Genomic DNA, 22,573 nt, shown 5'->3' on the forward strand with positions numbered 1-22,573 from the left:
TTGAAGCCTAGCGTCTTCAGGGCCTTTTTCACTGTCAGTCTGTTGGCTCTTATTTTCATAGGGTTTTTCACGGATTGCAGACAGCAGCCTTCCTGTCCTTTCCTATGTAGGTAGTTTGGGCCCTGTCTTTGCTCAGTCTATCTTTCTGTCTGTGTTAGTGTTTTCATCTTGCTTCACCGTCATTATATGTTGGGGGCTGCCTATTGCTTTGGGGTCTGCTCTGGGGCAGTTTAGTTTTCCCCTTTCTTTCTTTAGGCCTAGTTATTTCTCCGGCTGTGATCGAGGGGTATAGGGCATCGTAGGAACCCCCCACGGCTACTGCTAGTTGTGTTGATAGGTTCAGGGGTCTGCAATCAGAAAGCCGCCAACTTCTCTGGTTTTCTGGACTTAGCTAGCAGTTCCGTTTTTGCCTCCTACGGTGACTCAATCATAACAGAATCACCCACCATACCACAGATCCTAGGGTACTCTATAGCAGGAAAGAATTGTGTTTAAAAAAAAAAAAAAAAGGTGTTTGTATATTCTTTCCTCTATATCTCTGAGGCCATAGGGGGAATTTTTTTTTTCTCCCAATGGAGATAAAGCAATTGTCTGATCGTGTGGAGCAGCTCGCAGCGGAAGTGCGGGGAATTTCCGCCTACCTTGCTCGTTCGCATGCTGTTGAACCAAAGATCCCTACACCTGATGTATTTTTTGGGGATCGATCTAAATTTTTGAGTTTCAAAAATAATTGTAAATTATTTTTTGCCTTGAAGCCTAACTCGTCAGGGAGCTCCGCGCAGCAGGTTAAAATTGTCATCTCTTTGCTGCGTGGCGATCCCCAGGATTGGGCGTTTTCTTTGAAACCAGATGATCCTATTCTGACTAATGTGAACGCATTCTTTCAAGCTTTGGGGTTGTTGTATGACGAACCTAATGCTATTAATCAGGCTGAAAAGACCCTGTTGGCATTGAACCAGGGTCGAGATTTTGCAGAGTTGTACTGTCAAAAGTTCCGAAAGTGGGCGGTCCTTACTACCTGGAATGATAATGCCTTGGCTGCTCTCTTTCGGAAGGGTTTGTCAGAAGCCGTAAAAGATACTATGGTGGGATTTCCTGTTCCCTCTGGTCTGGACGATTCTATGTCATTAGCCATTCATGTTGATCGGCGTTTACGTGAACGCAGGATTGCACGAGAGGTGTTGCCCTGGTTGAACAGACGTCTGAACCTATGCAATGTGATAGAGTTTTGTCTAAGGCGCAACGTCAGGAGTTCAGAAGGCGTAATAAGCTGTGTTTTTTCTGTGGAGATGCCTCGCATATTATTTCTGTTTGTCCTAAACGAGAGAAACGCTTTGCACACACGTTTTCTGTTGGTGGTGTTCAACCTAAGTTTCTTCTGGCAATTACTCTGATCTGCTCCCTGTCCACATTTTCCGCCAAGGCTTTTGTGGATTCGGGAGCAGCGCTAAACCTAATGGACTTGGATTTTGCTAAACGCTGTGGATTTCCGATGACACCTCTGCAGACGCCTATCCCTTTGAGGGGGATTGATGCTACTCCTTTGGCTAAAAATAAACCTCAGTTTTGGACCCAGGTGGTCATGCGGGTCGCCCCAGACCATCAAGAAGATTGCAGATTTTTGGTGTTGCATGGTCTGCATGATGCCGTTGTTCTGGGGTTTCCCTGGTTGCAAATTCATAATCCAGTTTTGGATTGGAAATCTGTGTCTGTGGTGAGTTGGGGTTGTCAGTGTACCTTTAGTGAGGCTCCGTTTTTTTCCACCTCTCCTCAGTCGCATGATGTTCCTGACTATTTGGCGGACTTTTATGATGTATTTAGTGAGAATGAGTCTGCGTCCTTGCCTCCTCATAGGAGTTATGACTGTGCAATTGAACTAAGCCCGGGGTGTAAATTTCCCAAGGGTCGGCTCTTCAATTTATCTGTACCCGAGCACGAGGCTATGCGGTCCTATATTAAGGAGGCGTTGGAGAAGGGTCATATTAGACCATCCTCTTCACCCTTAGGTGCCGTTTTTTTTTGTGGCCAAAAAGGATGGTTCTTTTAGGCCTTGTATTGATTATCGTGCCCTCAATAAAATTACTATTAAATATCAGTATCCGTTACCCCTGATTTCGGATCTATTCTCTAGAGTTAGAGGTGCTTGCTGGTTTACCAAGCTTGACCTCAGGGGGGCGTATAATCTTATCCGCATTAAGCAGGGGGATGAATGGAAGACGGCGTTTAATACTCCGGAGGGACATTTTGAGTACCTGGTGATGCCTTTTGGGCTCACTAATGCCCCTTCTGTCTTCCAGTGCTTCATGAATGATATTTTTCGAGACTTTGTCGATAAATTTTTGATTATCTATCTGGATGATATTTTGATCTTCTCCAAGGATTGGGATTCTCATGTGGAACATAGTCGGACTGTGTTCCGGATCTTGAGGGAGAATTCCCTGTATGTCAAAGGATCGAAATGCCTTTTTGGAGTACAGAGGATTTCATTTTTGGGATTTATTTTGTCTCCGTCAGCTATTGAAATGGACCCTGCCAAGGTACAAGCCATTTATGATTGGGTTCAGCCCACTTCTTTGAAGGCCCTCCAGAAGTTTTTGGGTTTTGCTAATTTTTATCGGAAATTTATAGCAAAATTTTCTAGTATTGCCAAGCCATTGACTGATCTGACTAAGAAGGGTGCTGATGTGTTGAATTGGTCTCCGGAGGCTGTTGCTTCCTTTCAGGAGCTGAAGCGAAGATTTACCTCCGCCCCGGTTTTGCGGCAACCTGATGTCTCACTCCCGTTCCAGGTAGAAGTGGATGCTTCTGAGATTGGTGCAGGAGCTGTTTTGTCCCAAAAGGATCCTGTAACAGCTAAAATGAATCCCTGTGCTTTCTTTTCCCGAAAGTTCTCTCCTTCTGAACGTAACTATGATGTGGGGAATCGGGAACTGTTGGCCATGAAATGGGCCTTTGAGGAGAGGAGACATTGGTTGGAGGGAGCTAAACATCAAGTTGTGGTCCTCACTGACCACAAGAATTTGATTTACCTAGAGTCGGCTAAACGCTTGAACCCTAGACAGGCTAGGTGGGCCTTGTTTTTTACACGTTTTGATTTTGTGGTCTCTTTTCTTCCTGGAACTAAGAATGTCAAGGCAGACGCCCTCTCTAGGAGTTTCTTTGCTGATTCTCCTGTGGTGACCAAGCCTGCTACCATCTTAGGCGAAGGGGTAGTTCTTTCTGCCATCTCGCCCGATTTGAGACTTGCTCTGCAAGAGTTCCAGGAGGACAAACCTGAGCGTTGTCCCAATGGAAAGTTGTATGTTCCTGACCAGTGGAAGAAGAGAGTGATGTCTGAAGTTCATTGCTCTGCATTGGCTGTTCATCCAGGTATTTTTGGTACTAGAGATCTGGTGAGTCGCTCTTTTTGGTGGCCCACCTTGTCTCATGATGTCAGGAATTTTGTGCAGTCCTGTGGGACTTGCTCCCGGTCTAAATCTTGTTCTCGCTCTAGTGGGTTGTTGATGCCTTTGCCTGTCCCCAAGAGGCCATGGACCCATATTTCAATGGATTTCATCTCTGATATGCCGGTCTCTCAAAGAATGATTGTTATTTGGGTGATTTGTGATAGGTTCTCTAAGATGGTTCATCTTGTACCACTCCCTAAATTGCCATCTTCCTCTGAGTTGGTGCCCCTGTTTTTGCAACAGGTGGTTCGCTTACACGGGATTCCTGAGAACATTGTATCAGACAGAGGAGTTCAGTTTGTGTCTAGATTTTGGAGGACTTTCTGTTCCAAGCTGGGAATTCAGTTGTCCTTCTCCTCTGCTTTTCACCCTCAGACCAATGGGCAGACAGAGAGAACAAACCAGACCTTGGAGTCGTATTTGAGATGTTTTATTTCCGCTGATCAGGATGATTGGGTTTTATTTTTGCCCTTGGCCGAATTTGCTTTAAATAATAGAGCTAGTTCTGCCACTTTGATGTCACCTTTTTTTTGTAACTTTGGGTTTCATCCTTGATTTTCTTCAGGGCAGGTGGAGCCTTCTGCCTGCCCAGGTGTTGACACTGTGGTGGAGAGAATGCACCAGATCTGGGACCAAGTGGTGGATAAGTTATCTCTCTCCCAGGAAAAGGCCCAGCGGTTTTCCAATCGACATAGGACCATTGGTCCCCAGTTTAAGATTGGTGATATGGTGGGGTTATCATCAAAAAATATTGCTATGAAGGTGGCTTCTCCTAAGTTTAAGCCTAGATTTATTGGACCTTACAAGATTTTGGAGATTATTAATCCGGTCTCTTTCCGTTTGGCTCTTCCTGTCACATTTAAAATCCATAATGTGCTCCATAAGTCCTTGTTGAAGAGGTTTGTTGAACCAGTTGTTCCTGGGGTGGCACCTCCAGACCCTGTATTGGTTGAAGGTAACATGGAATATGAGGTAGAGAAAATACTGGATTCCCGTCTGGCTAGACAGAGACTCCAGTATTTGGTTAAGTGGAAGGGTTATGGTCAGGAGGATAATTCCTGGGTCTCTGCCTCTGATATTCATGCCAAAAGATTGGTGCGTGCCTTTCATCGGGCTCACCCTGATCGCCCTGGTGGTGTGGTTGAGGTTCGGTGACCCCTCCTCAAGGGGGAGGTACTGTTGTGAGTTCATTTTCCCCTTCGTCACTGAGGTCTGGTGAACTCCCTATTCTGGTGAAGGAAGGTAATGAGCCTGATTATCAGGCACCTGAGCCTGATGAGGATGACTGGCTGAGTGGAGTCACGGACTGGATATAAGGCTGCCGACGCCCTTCTGCCCTGCGGGTGATTTCTCTGTGGACTTCTAGGACACCAGTCTGATTCCTGCTCCTCTAAGCTAAGTTTTTCTGCTTTGCCTGTTTGAATTAGTGTTTAGTTTTTGTTTTCCTTGCTTTTCTGGATTCTGCCATTCCCTGCTGGGGTGAGCTGAATCTCCTTTTGCCTGTAGCTCTGTCTTCAGAATATTCCTGAGTACTGACATAGCCTTTTTGAAGCCTAGCGTCTTCAGGGCCTTTTTCACTGTCAGTCTGTTGGCTCTTATTTTCATAGGTGTCAGAGACACCGCACTGCACTGGCTCATAGAGCCAGTGCACGTGTCCTGAGTACAGAAGCAGTGCTAAGAGTTACCTGGGGAGCAGGGCAGCAGAGGTGACCAGGCGTGCTTCAGGCTAATAGTGTCAGGATCCAGTCAGTGCTGGAAAGTAAAGATGCATAGGACCTGCGGACACTGAAACTGAATAGTCTGCACGGGACCTATGGTCATGTGACTGCAAGGGGGCGGGGCTTAGCGTCCTGTATTCAGATAGAACAGGACACCATACAAACAACTCAGAGTCAGGCAAAACAGAGGTCACAGCAGTACGGGCAAACGAGGTACAGAGGGACAAACAGACGGGTAGTCAGACAGAGCCAAAGGTCATACACAAGAGGGCGACGTGGTACCAAGGGGACGAGCAGAGAGGAGTCGGGTCACAAGCAGAGAGTCATACACGAGAGGTAGCGCAGTACAAGAGGGTCAGGCAGAACTCGTAACAGGGACAGAACCAGATCACAACCGAACAAGCAAGCAAGATATCAGGCACAAGGCACACGTATACAAGAGGTCACTTAACTCAGCCGAGGGCAGGAGTATAACTGACACCGGACCCAGGTCCAGTGAGCACTCAATAGCTTCCTGCTGCCAGAGAGAGGCAGCACAATTAACCCATAGTCTAACCAGGACGGGTCAAAGCGAAATCCCGTCCTGGATCATGACAATAGGGTTTTTCATGGATTGCAGACAGCAGCCTTCCTGTCCTTTCCTATGTAGGTAGTTTGGGCCTCGTCTTTGCTTAGTCTATCTTTCTGTCTGTGTTAGTGTTTTCATCTTGCTTCACCGTCATTATATGTTGGGGGCTGCCTATTGCTTTGGGGTCTGCTCTGGGGCAGTTTAGTTTTCCCCTTTCTTTCTTTAGGCCTAGTTATTTCTCCGGCTGTGATCGAGGGGTCTAGGGCATCGTAGGAACCCCCCACGGCTACTGCTAGTTGTGTTGATAGGTTCAGGGGTCTGCAATCCGATAGCCGCCAACTTCTCTGGTTTTCTGGACTTAGCTAGCAGTTCTGTTTTTGCCTCCTACGGTGACTCAATCATAACAGGGCTCCCTAAAGTGTTTCCTCATGGATGATGCACCTCTAAAAAAACTTCTCTAAAATACAATTTTCATTAGCCTTTTGGTTTGTTGTTTTAAAGTGAATATGTCACAGAAAATGATCAATTGTTTAATTCAGGTTTTAATTGTTTTTTTAATACATATTCATTTTTCATATAACTATCTATATAAAAAAATTAAACATCTTGCAATTTTAACACTGGCCTCCAGACTCCTCCTGTTGGGTACATGTACATTAAGCAGCAGCAGCCTATCTCACACCCTATTGATTAGCATTGATGCACATCATAAGCATGCTCTCAACAGGGCAAAGTTATATGAAGGGAGGGAGAGGAGATGAGCTGTAACTATCACCTATTACAAATGGTGGATCCTGTATTATCCACTGTATATAGAAATGTTATCTGACATTGTCTTCCTGCCTGTGATGATAATGATACTGCTGAAAAGTGGCCTGTACAGGAACTAAATGAGACTCCTGAAAAGTGACCTTTACAGAACAGGAAGTATGATTCTAGTCTAAGGCTTAGTGGCCTGGGTAAAAATTGAAAGACTTCTAATTTCTTTTTTATAATATAGATAGTGATTGAAAAATTGGATTTAAAAAACATTCTCGGAAATTAAAAAACTAAATTCATTAAATACCACAAAAAATAAAATGATGAAATGAATAAATACATTTAATATAAAAACTTGATTTAAACAACAGGTAATGTTATACAGGTTTCATCTGGAATGTTTACGTTTACTTACGACAATTTGTTTCATCAGAACGGTCGGTGCAGTCAAACACTCCATCGCACTGGTAGTAGCTGCTGATACACTGCTTACCCGATGCACAAGCAAACTGTGAGGCTGTACAGTTGAAAACTAGTCAAAAAGAAAATATAGTTAGTCCGAAGAATATCTGTTATGCACGGCACAGAGCGCTGAATATTGCTGGCGCTTACTGCAGTCTTTTTCATCGGAACCGTCAACGCAATCTTTGTCACCGTCACACACATAATACGGGTCAATGCAGCGATGATCCGGGCAATGAAACTGACCTGGCTCGCAGGTATTTGTGAAATCTTCAAACAAAAACAAATTAGAAAAATGATGCATTAAACATCACAGGACATAGAGCTCCTTACTATTGGCTTGAGCTCTTCAGTGTTTGTGAGTGTGCAACTCCCGCCATCCTTCGTGAGACTGATCCACATATACTGACCCTCTAATATTACTAAACTCTCTTGAAAACAGTTTCCCTCTCTTACAGATGTAGAATGGATGGATTCTCACCAAGCTCTCTTGTTGGTGGGACCAGCACCTATTGGACATTCATGGCCATAAATGTCTATTATGGGATTAACCCTTAAATATAATAATGGAACTTCCCCAAGTGTTTGCAAATAAAACAACTAATAAAATAAAATCTCCTACTTACTGCAGTTTAATTCATCTGATCCGTCTTCACAATCATTATCTGTGTCACAGAGCCATATCCTAGGAATGCAATGGTTGTTATTGCAGGTGTATGAGGTGGCAGGACATGACTGAGGACCTTGAGTTGGACAATTTTGTTCATCGCTCCCATCAAGACAGTCATTGTGCTTATCACAGCGCCAGTTCTGGGGGATGCATTGGCCATTGTGGCATGTGAATGCTCTGAAGGAACATGTAGTGTCTGCAAGAAAACATAAGCTCAATATCATAACATTCACGTATAATGATAGAAATGACTGTACTTAATCATGAAATTTGCAATCTCCGGGAGAACGATGCGATCGGCAGGCCAAAATCAGACATGTGCAATCGACGTCTCTTCTGAGGATCAGTCGGTCGGAGCCCCTATACACTTTAGGCTAAATTCGGCTGAACCTTCCAATATCGACAGGTTGATTGTCTAATGTTTATGGGAGCGCCGACCGACTGATCATCGGGAGAGATGTCGATAGAACATGTCCGATTTCGGACTGACGATCACATTGTTCTCCCAGAGATAAGCCGACGGCCGACGGCTTTCTCAAAGAGAAATGAGAGCGTCACCTAAAATGGCAGTTGACCGAACAGCTGAAGCATCGTTCGGCCGGCAGCCATCTAGTGTGTATGGCAGGCTTTAGGGATGGAAATTGCAAAATTTTTAAATCTAAAGATGATGATATTGAAAAAAAATATCAAAAATATTTCAAACATATATTTAACACCAAAACCTCATATAAACACATTCCCTTTAATGAGGTTCTGCTAATACAAGTGATAACTTAAATTACTTTGCAAATGTAATAGCATAAGCAATACTTACTTGGGGACCCGCAACCCTGTTCATCGCTATTGTCGTGACAGTCATCGACACCATCGCAGCGGTAATGACCCGGTACACATCTGCCATTTCCACAGGCAAATGAGTAAAGACCACATTGCATTGTCGGGGGTTCATTAGATGGATCTTCCACACAAGTGACTTGATCATGTCGGAGCCTCAACCCATAGGGGCAGCCACAAACCCTTTGGTAATTGGGCACTGGGAAACAAAAGTGACTGCAATCTCCGTTTGGATTTGTTGGACGGTTGCACTGATTTGACCCTGGAAATCAATATTGCAATGCAAATATCAAATGATATATCTATGGAAATGATAAAAGATCAAGTTCGGGCTAAAGTAGTCGAAAGTCACTCAAGGATAAAATTATTATATATACTGCAAGCCTATGCTATCGCAAAAAAACATGTTTTATCTAAGAATACGGTAACAAGTCTCGCTCACATACGTAGCATATTTGACATACCTATCTGAATGCCGGCATCAAATGATTTCACGTGGGCAATATTATTGATTCCTCTACGAATGATTGTCATCTCTCCACCATCATATTTCCGGATTCGGACTATGGCCTGCAGCCTCCAGTCAGTTATGTATGCATAGGCTGGATAAGGAATAAGAATTGTGTGTAATTCATACAATATAAGATATTGCAAAAATAGGATAGAATAAAAAATAACACATAAAATTGAATAATTCCCTTTGGTCATACCTCCTGAATTTAAAAGTCACTAAACATTTATACCGTATATATTTTTTTTTTAGAATTTTGTCCAGCATGGAAAATTATGAAACATTATTACAAATCACTATATTAGGCGATTTGCCTTCATTTCTGTAAAGAAAAGTTGCACTCATCACTCTATCACTATGAAAAAAGTATGAGCACAAAGTTGATCCAATAGGCATATTTGTAGGGGAGTCCATGTTAGGAGTAAAGCTAATTTATCATTGCAGTGCCAAAGAAGATAGGAACCCCTGGGCTAGTTTTCTTTGCCAAGAGTGAGACAAAGATCCAATTTGAAATTAGTATCCCTTAGAGATATTAGTCAAGGCTTTAAGAAATCTTACCTCCATATATGGTGAGGCCAAATGGATGGGTCATCTGTGTTATCCTGCTAAGAGTCTGTCTGTCAGAGCCATCAAAGTTGCTGTGCTCCACTTTATCGAAAAATGCATCCACCCAATATATCCGCAGGGAGCTATTTGTAAAATGTAAAGGAACATATACCAAGATGGGAGATATATATACCAGGATGGGGAACATATATACGAAAAACAAAAACACACTTGAAAATACATTCTTGAAAAACACATTGGAAATATTGTAAATGGCGCCAACACCTATTTTATATGGGTAGAAAGAGAGCTTAAAAGTATGGCTGCAGGAGAAATGTGTAGCTTAGTCCTTGACTGTCCTTTGTAGGTTCTTATGACCCCATACAGAGCTCAAAATTGTTACTTACAGTTAGTGGCACAAATAGAGTCAGATGGGCCCAATGCAAGATTTGGACCGCTCCTCACATCCTGGTGTATATATATCTCCCATCCTGGTATATAAATCCCCTATCCTGGGCCCCATCCTGGTATATATGGCCCCCATCCTGGTATATATGGCCCCCATCCTGGTATATATATTGCCCATCCTGGTATATATGTCCCCCATCCTGGTATATATATCCCCCATCCTGGTATATATGTCCCCCATCCTGGTATATATCCCCCATCCTGGTATATATGTCCCCCATCCTGGTATATATATTGCCCATCCTGGTATATATGTCCCCCATCCTGGTATATATATCCCCCATCCTGGTATATATGTCCCCCATCCTGGTATATATCCCCCATCCTGGTATATATGTCCCCCATCCTGGTATATATATCCTCCATCCTGGTATATATGTCCCCCATCCTGGTATATTTTTCCCCCATCCTGGTATATATGTCCCCCATCCTGGTATATGTGTCCCTCATCCTGGTATATATGTCCCCCATCCTGGTATATATGTCCCCCATCCTGGTGTATATGTCCCCCATCCTGGTATATATTTCCCCCATCCTGGTATATATGTTCCCCATCCTGGTATATATATCTCCCATCTTGGTATATGTTCCTTATCCTGGACCCCATCCTGGTATATATTTCCCCCATCCTGGTATATATATCCCCCATCCTGGTATATATGTCCCCCATCCTGGTATATATACAGTATATATATATATATCCTCCATCCTGGTATATATGTCCCCCATCCTGGTATATATATATCCCCCATCCTGGTATATATGTCCCCCATCCGGGTATATATGTCCCTTATCCTGGGCCCATCCTGGTATGTATCCCCCATCCTGGTATATATGTCCCCCATCCTGGTATATATATATATATATATATATATATATCCCATCCTGGTGTATATGTCCCTTATCCTGGGCCCCATCCTGGTATGTGTCTTTGTCCACTTTGTTTTCAATAAAGGTTCTAATATTTTATTATTGGTCCTGTTCTGGACTCTTGTAGGTGTTACTATGGTTCTTAATATTTCCAGCTGACATTTTTATTGGTCTATAGTCTATGTTCTTACCCCCTTTTGTAGGTTTTGATAACAACAAAAGTTGTCTCCCCTGCGTACTCCTCTCTTCACATTAAAAAAAATGCAATTTTGGCCAAACTGAGCTAAGGGAAGTTCGGGATTAAAAGCTATTGGCTATTAAAGGTGTATGAATACTTTATGAAAAAAAAAAAAGCTTGTACTAGAGAAAACAGACTCAAGCCTTGGCTTTATCACTTATTGATTTAATTGTAGAGTTTGTGGGCATAAATCATTTACCTCCAGTCCATTGCTAAACCATTTGGCCACCCAAGTGTTGCATTTACTATTGCGGATGCATGTGATCCATCGCACCAAGACCTCATGATTTTAGCAGGACGGTACCAGTCAGTCCAGTAAAGGAACCTAAAAGAAGAGAAAACATTCACTTGATTCAGAAATGTGGAATAATAGATTTTCCCAAAGTAGAACCAGGTGAAAATCTGTTGCACTGAGAATATACACAATTTGCTCCATGAATTTCCATACTATCAACTTTATCTGATTAACCCCTTCATGACATATGACTTAAATACATGTTGTGCCCCTGCCTTTGAAGCGGGGTCGCACGACGATCTTCCATCTCTCCCATCAGATGATGGCTGATTTAATCAGCCATCATGTGCCTCTAACAGACATAGATGGTGTTAACCTGTTAAATGTCGCTGTTGATTTCTAACAGCGGCATTTAAAGAGTTTGTCCACTACTTTAACATTGATAACCTATTCCTAGGATAAAATATCAATGTCTGATGGAGGCAGATGTCCAGTACCCTGCGGCGGCCACTGTCAGAAGATGGCCAGCTCCGCAAGTGAGTACTTCTGGCCAGTTGCCCCCGATACCGATAACGTCTGATCGGCGGGGTAGCCGGGTGTCGGAATCAGGCATTGATGACTTATCCTAAGGATAGGTCATCAGTACTAAAGTACTGGACTACCTCTTTAATTAGTACCCACAAAACTAAAGCAATTAAATATATCAAAATATAAAATAAATTAATCAGATCGGGAAAGGTGTAATGAGGAAAAAATCAAAACACCAGAATTACGGGCGGTTTTTTTGGCTGCCTCAACACTTGCAATGCAATGTAATAAGAGGTGATCCAGGCATGGCATCTACCCCAAAATAGTACCAGTACAGACATCAGCTCACAGTACAAAAAATAAGCAATCACCCAGCCCCATACCCTGAAACTTGAAAGCGTTACAGGTCTCAGAAAATGGCAAGAAAAAATTAATTATTTTTTCTTACAAATTTCCGTTTTTTTCCCCACCACTTCAATAAAAAAAATCTATACATGATTGGTATCTGGAATCTGACACCCCATTTTTGGCCTATAAGCTGCGGCCACCGCCATCAGCGGCTTATCTACAGCTTTCTGTAATGCTGTAGATAAGCCCCCGATATAACCTGAAAGAGAAGAAAGACTAGTTAGATTATACTCACCCGGGGGTCCAATCCGGTCTGATGGGTGTCGCGGTCCGGGGCCTCCCATCTTCTAGAGATGATGTCCTCCTTCTTACTTCTGCTGCGCTCCTGCGCAGGTGTACTTTATCTGCCCTGTTGAGGGCAGAGTAAAGTACTGCAGTGCGCAGGCGCCGGACCTCTCTGACCTTTCCTGGCACCTGCACACTGCAGTACTTTACTCTACCCTCAACAGGGCAGATAAAGTATGCCGGCGCAGGAGCCTCAGCATGAGGCAAGGAGGAGGACGTCATCGCAGTATGAAGATGGGAGGTGCCGGACTGGACCGCGACACCCACCGCACCCGACCGCACCCCCCGGTGAGTATAATCTAATTCTTTTTTCTTCTCTTTCAGGTTACATCGGGGGCTTATCTACAGTATTACAGAATGCTATAGATAAGACCCTGATGGCGGTGGCCGCAGCTCATAGGCCGAAAATGGGGTGACAGATTCCCTTTAATACTGACCTGGAGAATTATACTGCCAGGTTAGCTTTATCATAAATAAAAAGAAAACAATTGTGGAATTGCACTTTCTTTTGCAATTTTAAGGCTAGGCCCACATTAGCGTTTGAGTTTACAGCGTATCATTCGCATCTGTAAACGCATGCCAAAACGCATGTTTACGCAACGTTTTTTATGCGCATCATCTTATGCATGACGGGAAAAACGCTGCGTGTGCATGCGTTTGTATGCGTTTTTGCATGCGTTTGCGTTATTTATGCGCATGCGTTCAATATGACATCAGACAAGAATGGCGTGTCTCATGGGATTTCTATTTACAATTTGAAGAACGCATGCGTACGCATGTCCTTGCGTTCGCATGCGTTCCCATAGACAGTAATGCGTTTTTTGACGCACTCATCTGCATGCGCATGCCTGTGCATATTTGACGGATTTTTGACGCCTCAAAAAATGCAACATGTTGCTTTCGCCGGATCTCACTGCACACCGCTAAACAACGCATGCGTTCACATCCGCAAGCGAACGCATGCAAATGCAAGCCCCTGCGTACACCATGTTAAAGATATGTACACATGACGCATGCGGATCTATGCGGATCAAACGCTGCGCGCACAGACGCAAATGTGAAACCAGCCTAACATACTTGGAATTTTTTGCTTACTTTCCAGTGCATCACATAATAAAATGAATGATCTCAAGTCCAAAAAAATAAGCTCTCGTATGGTTAGGTAGACGGGAAAGTAAAAAAAAACTATGGCTGTTGGAAGAAGGGAAGGAAAAAACGAAAATGAAAAAATGGAATATAGCCATGTCATGAAGGGGCTAAGGAAACTCATTTTTAGGTACCCTCCAAGGAAGTTCAAAATTACAAAAGGGGTGATTTCTTAATCTATTAGGTCAGGAGACATCACAAGGGCTGCCCGTTGGTGTCATTATAATCATATAATTCTTAGCAATTTCCTTGCAGGAGAATTGGAAAATTGTTGGGTTTCGGCACAGATTTCAGCTGATTGCACAAGATCTTAGCAATGGGATATTCTCTGACATGCTTATGATCAAGCAAAAGGGATCAACCAAATTGCGCGTGTGTACGGTGCTTCATGAATGCAATATTAATGCAATACATTAAAATAAAACTATTGCCTGATTCTATTTGTAAGTGAAGAAATGCAAGATCAATATAGGAGATCCCATTTCAGCAGGAAGACACCGTCTGATATCTCCAGTAAAATGTGGAACATTATCTCCAGGCTGGAGACAGAAGCACTTTAAAGTGAATATAACAGAGCCGGACAAGGCTGACTCCTCTGGCTTCATGTCAACATACAAAAAAAAAGTGGGGAAAAGGCAGAAGTTCTAACGATAACTTGTCAGCATATTCCTTTCATGCAGAGCAACGTATCAGCTTACAGTCTTCTCGGAGAATGGTCACTTGCCAGCGGCGGAGAAGAAATAAATAGTTGGAAGCGAAAGATGCAGGATCATGAGAAATAAAACGCAACATCCTCTATTAATTCTCTTCTTGATCGGGTTAAAAAAGCACAAGCAGCAAGTGAAGAACAGGACATAAACAAAGGAAGCAGATACTCACCCCATCACGGGGTGCACTACAATGGAGCGAGGCTGATTTAAATTCTGAATGATCGCCCTTCTCGACTTGTCTGCAAGTCTCATGACGCTGATGCTTCTATATCTTGGGTCGGTCCAGTAGAGGTTCTTGGAAATCCAATCATAAGCCAAGTCTTCCACACCTTCTACTCTATTGGCTGTGAGAATTTCTTTACCTGATAGAAACGAGGAGACTTTATTATTTATGGCCTATTATTTCATGGGAGCTCACATCTTAGTATTCCCGTGCTAAGAAAGTGCTCACATTCACCATCAAATTGTCTTAAGTTTACTCCTCACATTTACCCTTTCATGCTTTCCTAGGAAAGCATCTATAGAAATTCCAAGCAAGCAGAGGAAAACCATATAAAGTCTTTGCATATTCAACTTAGTTCGGCTTTAGCCTATTGGCTTTCTTGCTGCTCTTTCTTGTATTGTACAAAATTGTGCTGCCAGTAGTATATGTTATTGCACCCTATTATGTCGGTGGGGGGGGATTATAGTAGGTGCAGGATTTCAATTTCACCCAGACCTTGAAGCTTTGGCATACCTTAAGGTCCCTTTTGGTTGTTCTCATCATCTCTATTCAGGAGTACGCCGCTCCCCTGCCTTTTCCCTTCCTGTTTGCACTCCTGAAGATTGACAGTTCTGACCAGTAGCATGTTTAAGCTGCTGGTGTGACCCGTGTGCTCTCCAATTGTGCCATATGTCAGGGGTATAAGTATAGTGGGTGCAGGGATGGCAATCACACCCAGGCCTTGAAGCTTTAGCATACCTTAAAGGTCCCTTTTGGTTGTTCTCATCTTCTATCTCCAGGAGTACACCTCTCCCCTGCCTTTTCCCTTCCTGCTTGCTGGGGGGCAGGCGCTCCTGAAGATTGACAGTTCTGACCAGTAGCATGGTTAAGCCGCTGGTCTGAACTGAGTGCGTGCCAATGCTGCTAGAAGAAGGAGTTTTGCCTCTCCAGTTCATTGTGCAGTACATGGCCGGATACAGTCATCTTGCCTCGGAAACTAGATGTAAAGTTGCTTGTCTTTAAAGGCAATTTTGCAAATTTACCCATTTATAATGATGAGAAAACCCCATTAAAGACCAGTGAAAATTTCAAGTGCTGTTGAAGACTCTGAACTGGGGCAGCACAAACTTCTGATTTACCACTGCACATGTTCCCGTTTTACAGTATATACAGTACTGCTGGGCCCAGTAAGTGCCCATGCAATATTCGAACATCTATTACTCTATCCCTGGACGTTACTAGGAAGAAACTTTGAAGATGAAAACATTAATTATGGATTTTTTTTTTAATATGATCATGCTGACGCCCTTTGAGACTAAGATAATGCAAAATTGGCCTTTCTACATCCAGGAAAAAAGCGACATTTTTCATTAGTATGGTGGTCTATATGTCATACATGTGTCATTTTTTGACATCTTGCAAAAATAAAAAAAATATTAAAGCAGCAACGAAGAGTGTAGGGGCTGCCTACCATTTACACGCACTAATATAGTCCATAAGTAGGACTAGACTAGCACAAACTGTGATTTTTTTTTTCTCCCTTGGGCCTGAGGTTTGTATGAACTAACACATAAAATAACACTGGATCCGTGAGAGGATTGCCTGCCTCAGTACATGTGCACTAGTATCCTGAATACCTATTTCTCACTGGTAATTTCGTCATCTGTGCCTTATAACCAATCTTCTTTCATTGAACAGTAGAAATCAGCTTACCATTCACCAATGTTCTGGTGACGGACTTGTGTTTTAGAGAGCAGCCAATAAAAGGAGGAAGAGCTATAGAGGGAGGGAGAAAGCAGCTGCCTGAACCAATGATGAGGCAGGAGGTGTGTCTCAGACTACCTCAGTCTACCTGTAGGCAGTGTGGTTAAGCTGTAGTCACATATCACAGCTCTCCATAATTGGAGATGTGCTAAAAAGGACACAAGCAGCAAACCTTAAAAATAAATAGTAGGTAATCATTCCCTACAGGTACTGACTTGCTTATAGTATAATTTATAAATGGCTATTTCCAACACAGATATCACCTCAAAACAGGACACTTGCAAATTAATGAGAGCCTCACCACTGGGACCTTTACTAATCCCAAGAACGGGGATTTTAATTGCCCTATTGGTAAACAGCGGTAGTCCTTTAATAACTTTAACACCGTTACATTCTTTTACAGACCTTTGTTTACTCTATAGTAATTGGCGGTGTTACCGCACTGCTGCGGTCAGTGATTGACTGTTGCGGTCCCTAGAATCGCCGTCTCTAAGTAAATGAAGAGTGGCAAGAGCCCCTAGAATTGTTAGGGCAGAATTGTTGGGATTTATGAAAGACGACTGTATACTTTTATTTTTTTATCCATATGTAACTCCTACTGGGGTTTTCCAAAAGTTTTGAAAATTCCATTAAAGTTTCCCAATCACATCGTATTTAAAAACGTTGTTCAGTAAAAATAAATCACCTATCCCCAAGATAGGTGATAACTTACTTATCAGTTGGGGTCCGACCGCAGGAATTTTTATCCCTGATGGAATATTTGCTACATAGGGAACAGCCGGTCGGACGCTAGACCGCTGCTCCATTCATTCTCTGTGGGGCTTCCGAAAAAAGCTGTGTGTAGAGCTCAGCAGGCCCATGGGGGATGAGTAGAGAGTGGTGGTCTAACGGAGATAAAAGTTCCCCTATTCTGCCTATCTGTCCATATCCCAGCGGTCGGACCTCACCAATCAATAAGTTATCACTTATCGACAGGTGATAACTTGTTTCTCTGGACAACCTCTTTAAGATCTCTGTTGTCAATCAATGAAAACCACAAAGTTTATATCCAGAGGACGAAAGCTTGCACAGTTTTAATACTTCTCACGGGTAAGACTTTAAAACAATGATGAAATCCTCTGATCTACATGGATCAACAACACAAATCTCTCCTCTGGGCTGACAGTTTGCTCCAATGTATCAGTGCAGATAAGATGCATCAGATATATAATCGTGAATTTTAGCAGTGAAATTTCTATCGACTTGGTGTTAAAACTTTTTTGCCAAATTCTTTGTAAACATATTTTGCTTTTTCAACTTTTCCTAATCAGAGTCGTTGGTATGGACTAATAAGACAACCGAGCTGAAGGAGCATGCCTCCTCACAGACAGGCATATTGTGCAAAGGAACATACCCCTCATGAACTGGCACGGGCCTGCACTGAGGGCGCCTCCCGCAGACATTCCTCAGGCCTCACAGTCAGCTTTATCTTAAATGTCTTGCTTGACATTGATATGTTTATCGGGCAAAAAGGATCATTTGACCAGAGCTTCCTAATTCCTATAAGAAATTACAAATAGCAGCCAGATATCAGCTGCAGGACTGAAGACACTATATCGCATCAACCCCTCATACCTTAATAGAGTATAGGCTACTTTCACACATCATGTTTTCGGCGTCAGGCGCAATCCGGCGTCGTGCCGGAACGCCGGATCCGGCAAATGTTTAGTAAAACCGGATGTGACGGATCCGGTTTTCTGCCGGATCCGTCTTTTTCTTGACAGACAAAACCGGATCCGTCCCATCCGGTTCATCCGTTTTTCTATCCGTTTTTCGACGGATTACGTCGGATCCGGTTTTTAAAATTGACCCTTGTGGCCTTCCGAACGGGATTGGCTACTGGAAAACTAGATATAGCATGTTCCTACAGCCCTTCTTTGACAGGTTGTAGAGAAGAAAGTGCAGGTAGGAGAGAAGAGCAAGTTACTGGCGAAGATGGATGTTGTCATTGGAAATATTACCACTAGAAGTTCTGTGACGGTTTCAGGGACAATTTTCCACTATACTTTATGTCACCTCAAGGCAGAGTACACTGGGATGACAGAGTGTGAGAGATTTTTGCCCTAAACTTGTGTACCTTCTGGACCAACAGTATATACCTTTGCCAACCAAAGTTGGCTATCTTGTCATGGTCTTACTATTTTTACCTTTAGGCCACAGGTGTGTACCTGGTTGTGTTTTATGCAAAGTATTTCACCTTTTAACAAAAGTTGTGTACATTGGTAGGAAATCACCAACAATAAACACAACTTTTTAAGTGAAATACTTTGCTTCAAACACAACCAGGAACACAACTGTGGCAAAAAGCTAAAATTTACCCACAGTTATACCTGGTTTTGAATACCTTTTTACCTTTGAAATACCCTGTATTTAACCTTTTTTTAAAACATAGTTCGCCGCAGAAAGAAATGACAGACAACCATTGTGAAACGATAATTTAACTTTTATTTACATTTTTTTTTTTTTTTGTAGAATGTTTTTAAAGTGCAAAAAAACTTTTTTAGAAAGGTTTTAAACCCAATGGGCATTTTTATTACAAAAAACACACATTACAATTCTGTGTACTGTGGGGTGGAAATACTGCTGGAGGGGCTGCGGGACACTTCGACACTGGGTGTGTGGAGACAGGACTGGGATCTTGGTGGGGAAGGAACAGTTAGAGGTGAAGGTGTGGAAAAAACTACAGAATGGGTGGACATGTGGGAAGCAGAAGAGGTGGTGGGTGGTGGAGTGGAGGGTTGGGCAGGGACTGTAGGAGCAGATGATGTTGATGGAAAGTTGTATGGGGAAGGAGTTTGGTACGGGGAAGGAGTTTGGTACGGGGAAGGAGTTTGGTACGGGGCAGGTTGCTGGAAGTGGGGAGATGACTGGTACTGGGGAGGTTGCTGGTACTGGGGAGGTTGCTGGTACTGGGCAGGTTGCTGGTATGTAGTAGGAGGGGGAGGATGAAAAGTGGCTGGAGGGGGTGCAGATGTAATAGGAGGGGGAGGATGGAAAGTGGCTGGAGGGGGTGCAGGTGGAGGAACTACAGTGGTGGGAGGTGGAGGTTGGGAGGTAACCTGCTGTAGAGCACCGTGGCACGAATGCATTACATGCATCTGCTGGGCAGGAGAGAGCGTTTCCATGCGCTCCACAACAGACCTGAAAAAGGTGTGGTCTGAATGCATGGTTTGCAGAAGTGTCTTCACCTCCAGAATGCTGGAGTTGATCTGCTGAAAGCCTGCGGAGATTTGCTCTGACAAGACTTTGAGACAGTTCTGGAAAGATGCATTCAGATGCAATAACTCTTGCACATAACTCTTTTCCTGACCCCTCTGCCGCTGTCGCCCAGTACCCGCAGGTGTACTAGAGGCGGCAGGGGCAGAAGGGTGGGGTAAAGGGAAAGCGATCTCCTCACCAGCAGCTTCATGTAATGTAGGCGGCCACGATGCTCCTGTGCTGGTGGATGGGACAGATGGGTCGAATGTGTGGGAAGGCTGGGAAGGTGCAGATGTACCGGGGCGGTCGAAGTGTCCCTCGGTGCCGGTCTCCTCAGGGATCGCCTCAGAAGGGTCCAATCGTGCAGGCTCCCGAGTGCTGCTCACCGTGCTGTGGAATAAAGAGAAAAAAAAACAATTAAAATACTGACATGGTATGGCCCTGGCTGAAAAAAAAAAGTTACATCTAACATTTTTTTCACATGTGGTGTGTAATATTTACCTTCTGGTGAGCATTGTTTCCCGGAGGAACGACAGGGCTTGTGCGTACTTGTACTTGCTCCTGCGTCCTCCAGATCCACTCGGGGCCCGCATCTCTTTATTGAACTCCTTCTTGAAACGATCCCTCACAGACCGCCACCGATTCACAATTCTGTTCCCTGAAACGAGAAAGGAGTGGTTAGTATACAACATCAGTGTTTCACAAACTCCAGTCCTCATGGTCCCCAGGGGTCATGTTTTCAGGATTTCAATAGTAAATAGAAATCCTGAACACATGATCCGTGGGGACCACGAGGACTGGAGTTCGGGAAACACTGGTTTACATCAAGCAACCGGTACTGTATATACTTACGCTCTTTAATCTGGTCCCGAGCTTCGAGGTCCTCCCAGCGGCCCACAAGGAGAGAACAGATTTCCTCCCAGAGTCGTCGGGTAATGATCAGGTCAGCGTGGCGGCGGTCAGCCATATTCCAGAGCGGCTCCCTTTCTCTGACGAGATCGATGAGGCGGTCCACATCAATCCCTCCATCCTCACCGTCAGAGTCGGGAGCACGCTGTGAAGGCTGTTAAAGAAAAAGACAAAAATAACATAATTAGCCTCCACAAAAGAAATGAAATAAAAAGTGCAAAAAAACAAAGCAAAAATATTTATACTTACACGCTGGTGACCGCCGCGTTGCTGTCGCCGACGACCCTGGGAGGCACTGCGAGGACCTCTTGGCCGAGCACCAGATTGGGAAGACTAGAGAAGAAAACAAAAAATGTTATGAGTTTGGATGTAGGCATTTGTTTGCTGTGTGTGGTCTGCAGAACATTGTTTTCTATGTGTTGTGTGTAGTGTGATGTTGTGTTTCTGCGTTTGATGCAAAAAACTTACGAATTGTGAGCCCACTCCAAGCGTCTGTCCACCCCTTCCTTCTTCTTCTGGGAGCTCCTCTTCATCTTGTGATTCCTGTTTTGAAATAAAAGGCAATGAATAGACATATATTACAGAGATGATGGATTTTGGAAATAAAAACTTACCGTCAAACGCTGACGATGCGAGGGAGGGCTCCCAGAAGAAGATGTGCTGTCCTGTTGATGGCCAGACTCCATGGCTGTGGGTATTGCTGCTGCCAGTGATGCCATTTCTGCTGCTGCTGCTGCTGCTGCTGCATCTCTTTGGCGGCTGTTGAATAAAGAGAAACAAAGGGCCAATGAATATCTTGATATTCCATGGCCCTAGTTTGGAGGAATGGGGGATTTGATAATTACCGTCTCTCATCTGCTTCTGGACTCCCCTCCCGTTCAGCATGCTGCTCCATTTGGGGTGGTGCTGATGGTGCTGCTGCTGCATCTCTTTGGCGGCTGTTGAATAAAGAGAAACAAAGGGCCAATGAATATCTTGATATTCCATGGCCCTAGTTTGGAGGAATGGGGGATTTGATAATTACCGTCTCTCATCTGCTGCTGGCCTCCCCTCCTCAGCATGTTCTATTTGCTGCTCCATTTGGGGTGGTGGTGGTGCTGATGGTGCTGCAGTGGTCTCCTGCCTTCTCCTGCTTCGCTTGGTTGCTTTCTTGGGTGGCATGTTGGGTGTGGCTGTGGGTCCCACTGTCTTGCTTTTATATATGTCTTGTGGGCAGAGCTACTGAGCATGCTCAGACCAAAAAACCGGATCCGGCGCATTGCGGCGCTCATAGGCTTTCATTGTGTGAAAAAGCCGGACGCGCCGGATCCGGCGTGTCCGGCTTTTTCGCCGGAGACAAAAAACGTTACAGTAGACGTTTTTTCCAGACGCCGGATCGCGACACATTGCGACACATTGCCGGATCCGGCGAAAACCGGATGAAACGCATGGCCATCCGGCGCGATCCGGCGCAAATGCAAGTCAATGGGGGTGAAACCGGATCCGACATTGCATTTCGCCGGATCCGGTTTCTGTCAAAAGCGCCGGATCGCGCCTGACGGCGAAAACCTGATGTGTGAAAGAGGCCTAAGGCTATAAAATAGGTTGTATGGCTTAAAAGGATTGTCCGGGGGAAAACAAATCATCACCTATCCAAGTAAAGTGACCGACACCAACCAGAAAGAATGCCACCTATAAATCACCATACTGTGTATAAATTTACTCTGATCACTTATATGGATGGCAGGACTGGTATCCACCACTATATGGTGACTGTATGGGGGGATATTGGTCTTTTTAAAGGAGTATTCTCAAGTGTGGAACTCATTCCCTATCCATAGGAAAAGGGATAACTTTCTGATAGCTGGGAGTCCAACCACTGGGACCTCCACTGATTCCAAAATCAGAGGCTATAAAAGTGCCTCGTGTGAATGGAACGGTGGTCAATCATACACACTACCGCTCCATTCATTACTAAAGGGACCGGCAGATGTAGCGGAGTGCTGTGCTCGACCGGTCTTCAGCACTCCCATAAGAATGAATGTAGCACGTTTGACCACAGTACCATACATTCAGGGCA

General features: G+C 44.0%; 1 protein-coding gene across 1 annotated transcript in view; it reads right to left on the bottom strand.

Moving 5' to 3' along the window:
* The window catches only part of LRP2 (LDL receptor related protein 2), a 281,363-nt gene that overhangs the window by 101,916 nt on the left and 156,874 nt on the right, over positions 1-22,573 (bottom strand). Inside the window, exons 17-24 of the mRNA XM_073545810.1 lie at positions 14,572-14,764; positions 11,290-11,415; positions 9,527-9,657; positions 8,922-9,059; positions 8,438-8,719; positions 7,580-7,819; positions 7,104-7,223; positions 6,907-7,023 (exon numbers count right to left, since the gene is read on the bottom strand). Coding sequence (XP_073401911.1) covers positions 6,907-7,023; positions 7,104-7,223; positions 7,580-7,819; positions 8,438-8,719; positions 8,922-9,059; positions 9,527-9,657; positions 11,290-11,415; positions 14,572-14,764 — 1,347 coding nt within the window. The remainder of the gene's footprint in view (positions 1-6,906; positions 7,024-7,103; positions 7,224-7,579; positions 7,820-8,437; positions 8,720-8,921; positions 9,060-9,526; positions 9,658-11,289; positions 11,416-14,571; positions 14,765-22,573) is intronic.

This window comes from Dendrobates tinctorius, unplaced genomic scaffold, assembly GCF_039654945.1.
Source record: "Dendrobates tinctorius isolate UK_male_01 unplaced genomic scaffold, ASM3965494v1 ptg000143l, whole genome shotgun sequence".
Taxonomy (NCBI): Eukaryota; Metazoa; Chordata; class Amphibia; order Anura; family Dendrobatidae; genus Dendrobates; species Dendrobates tinctorius.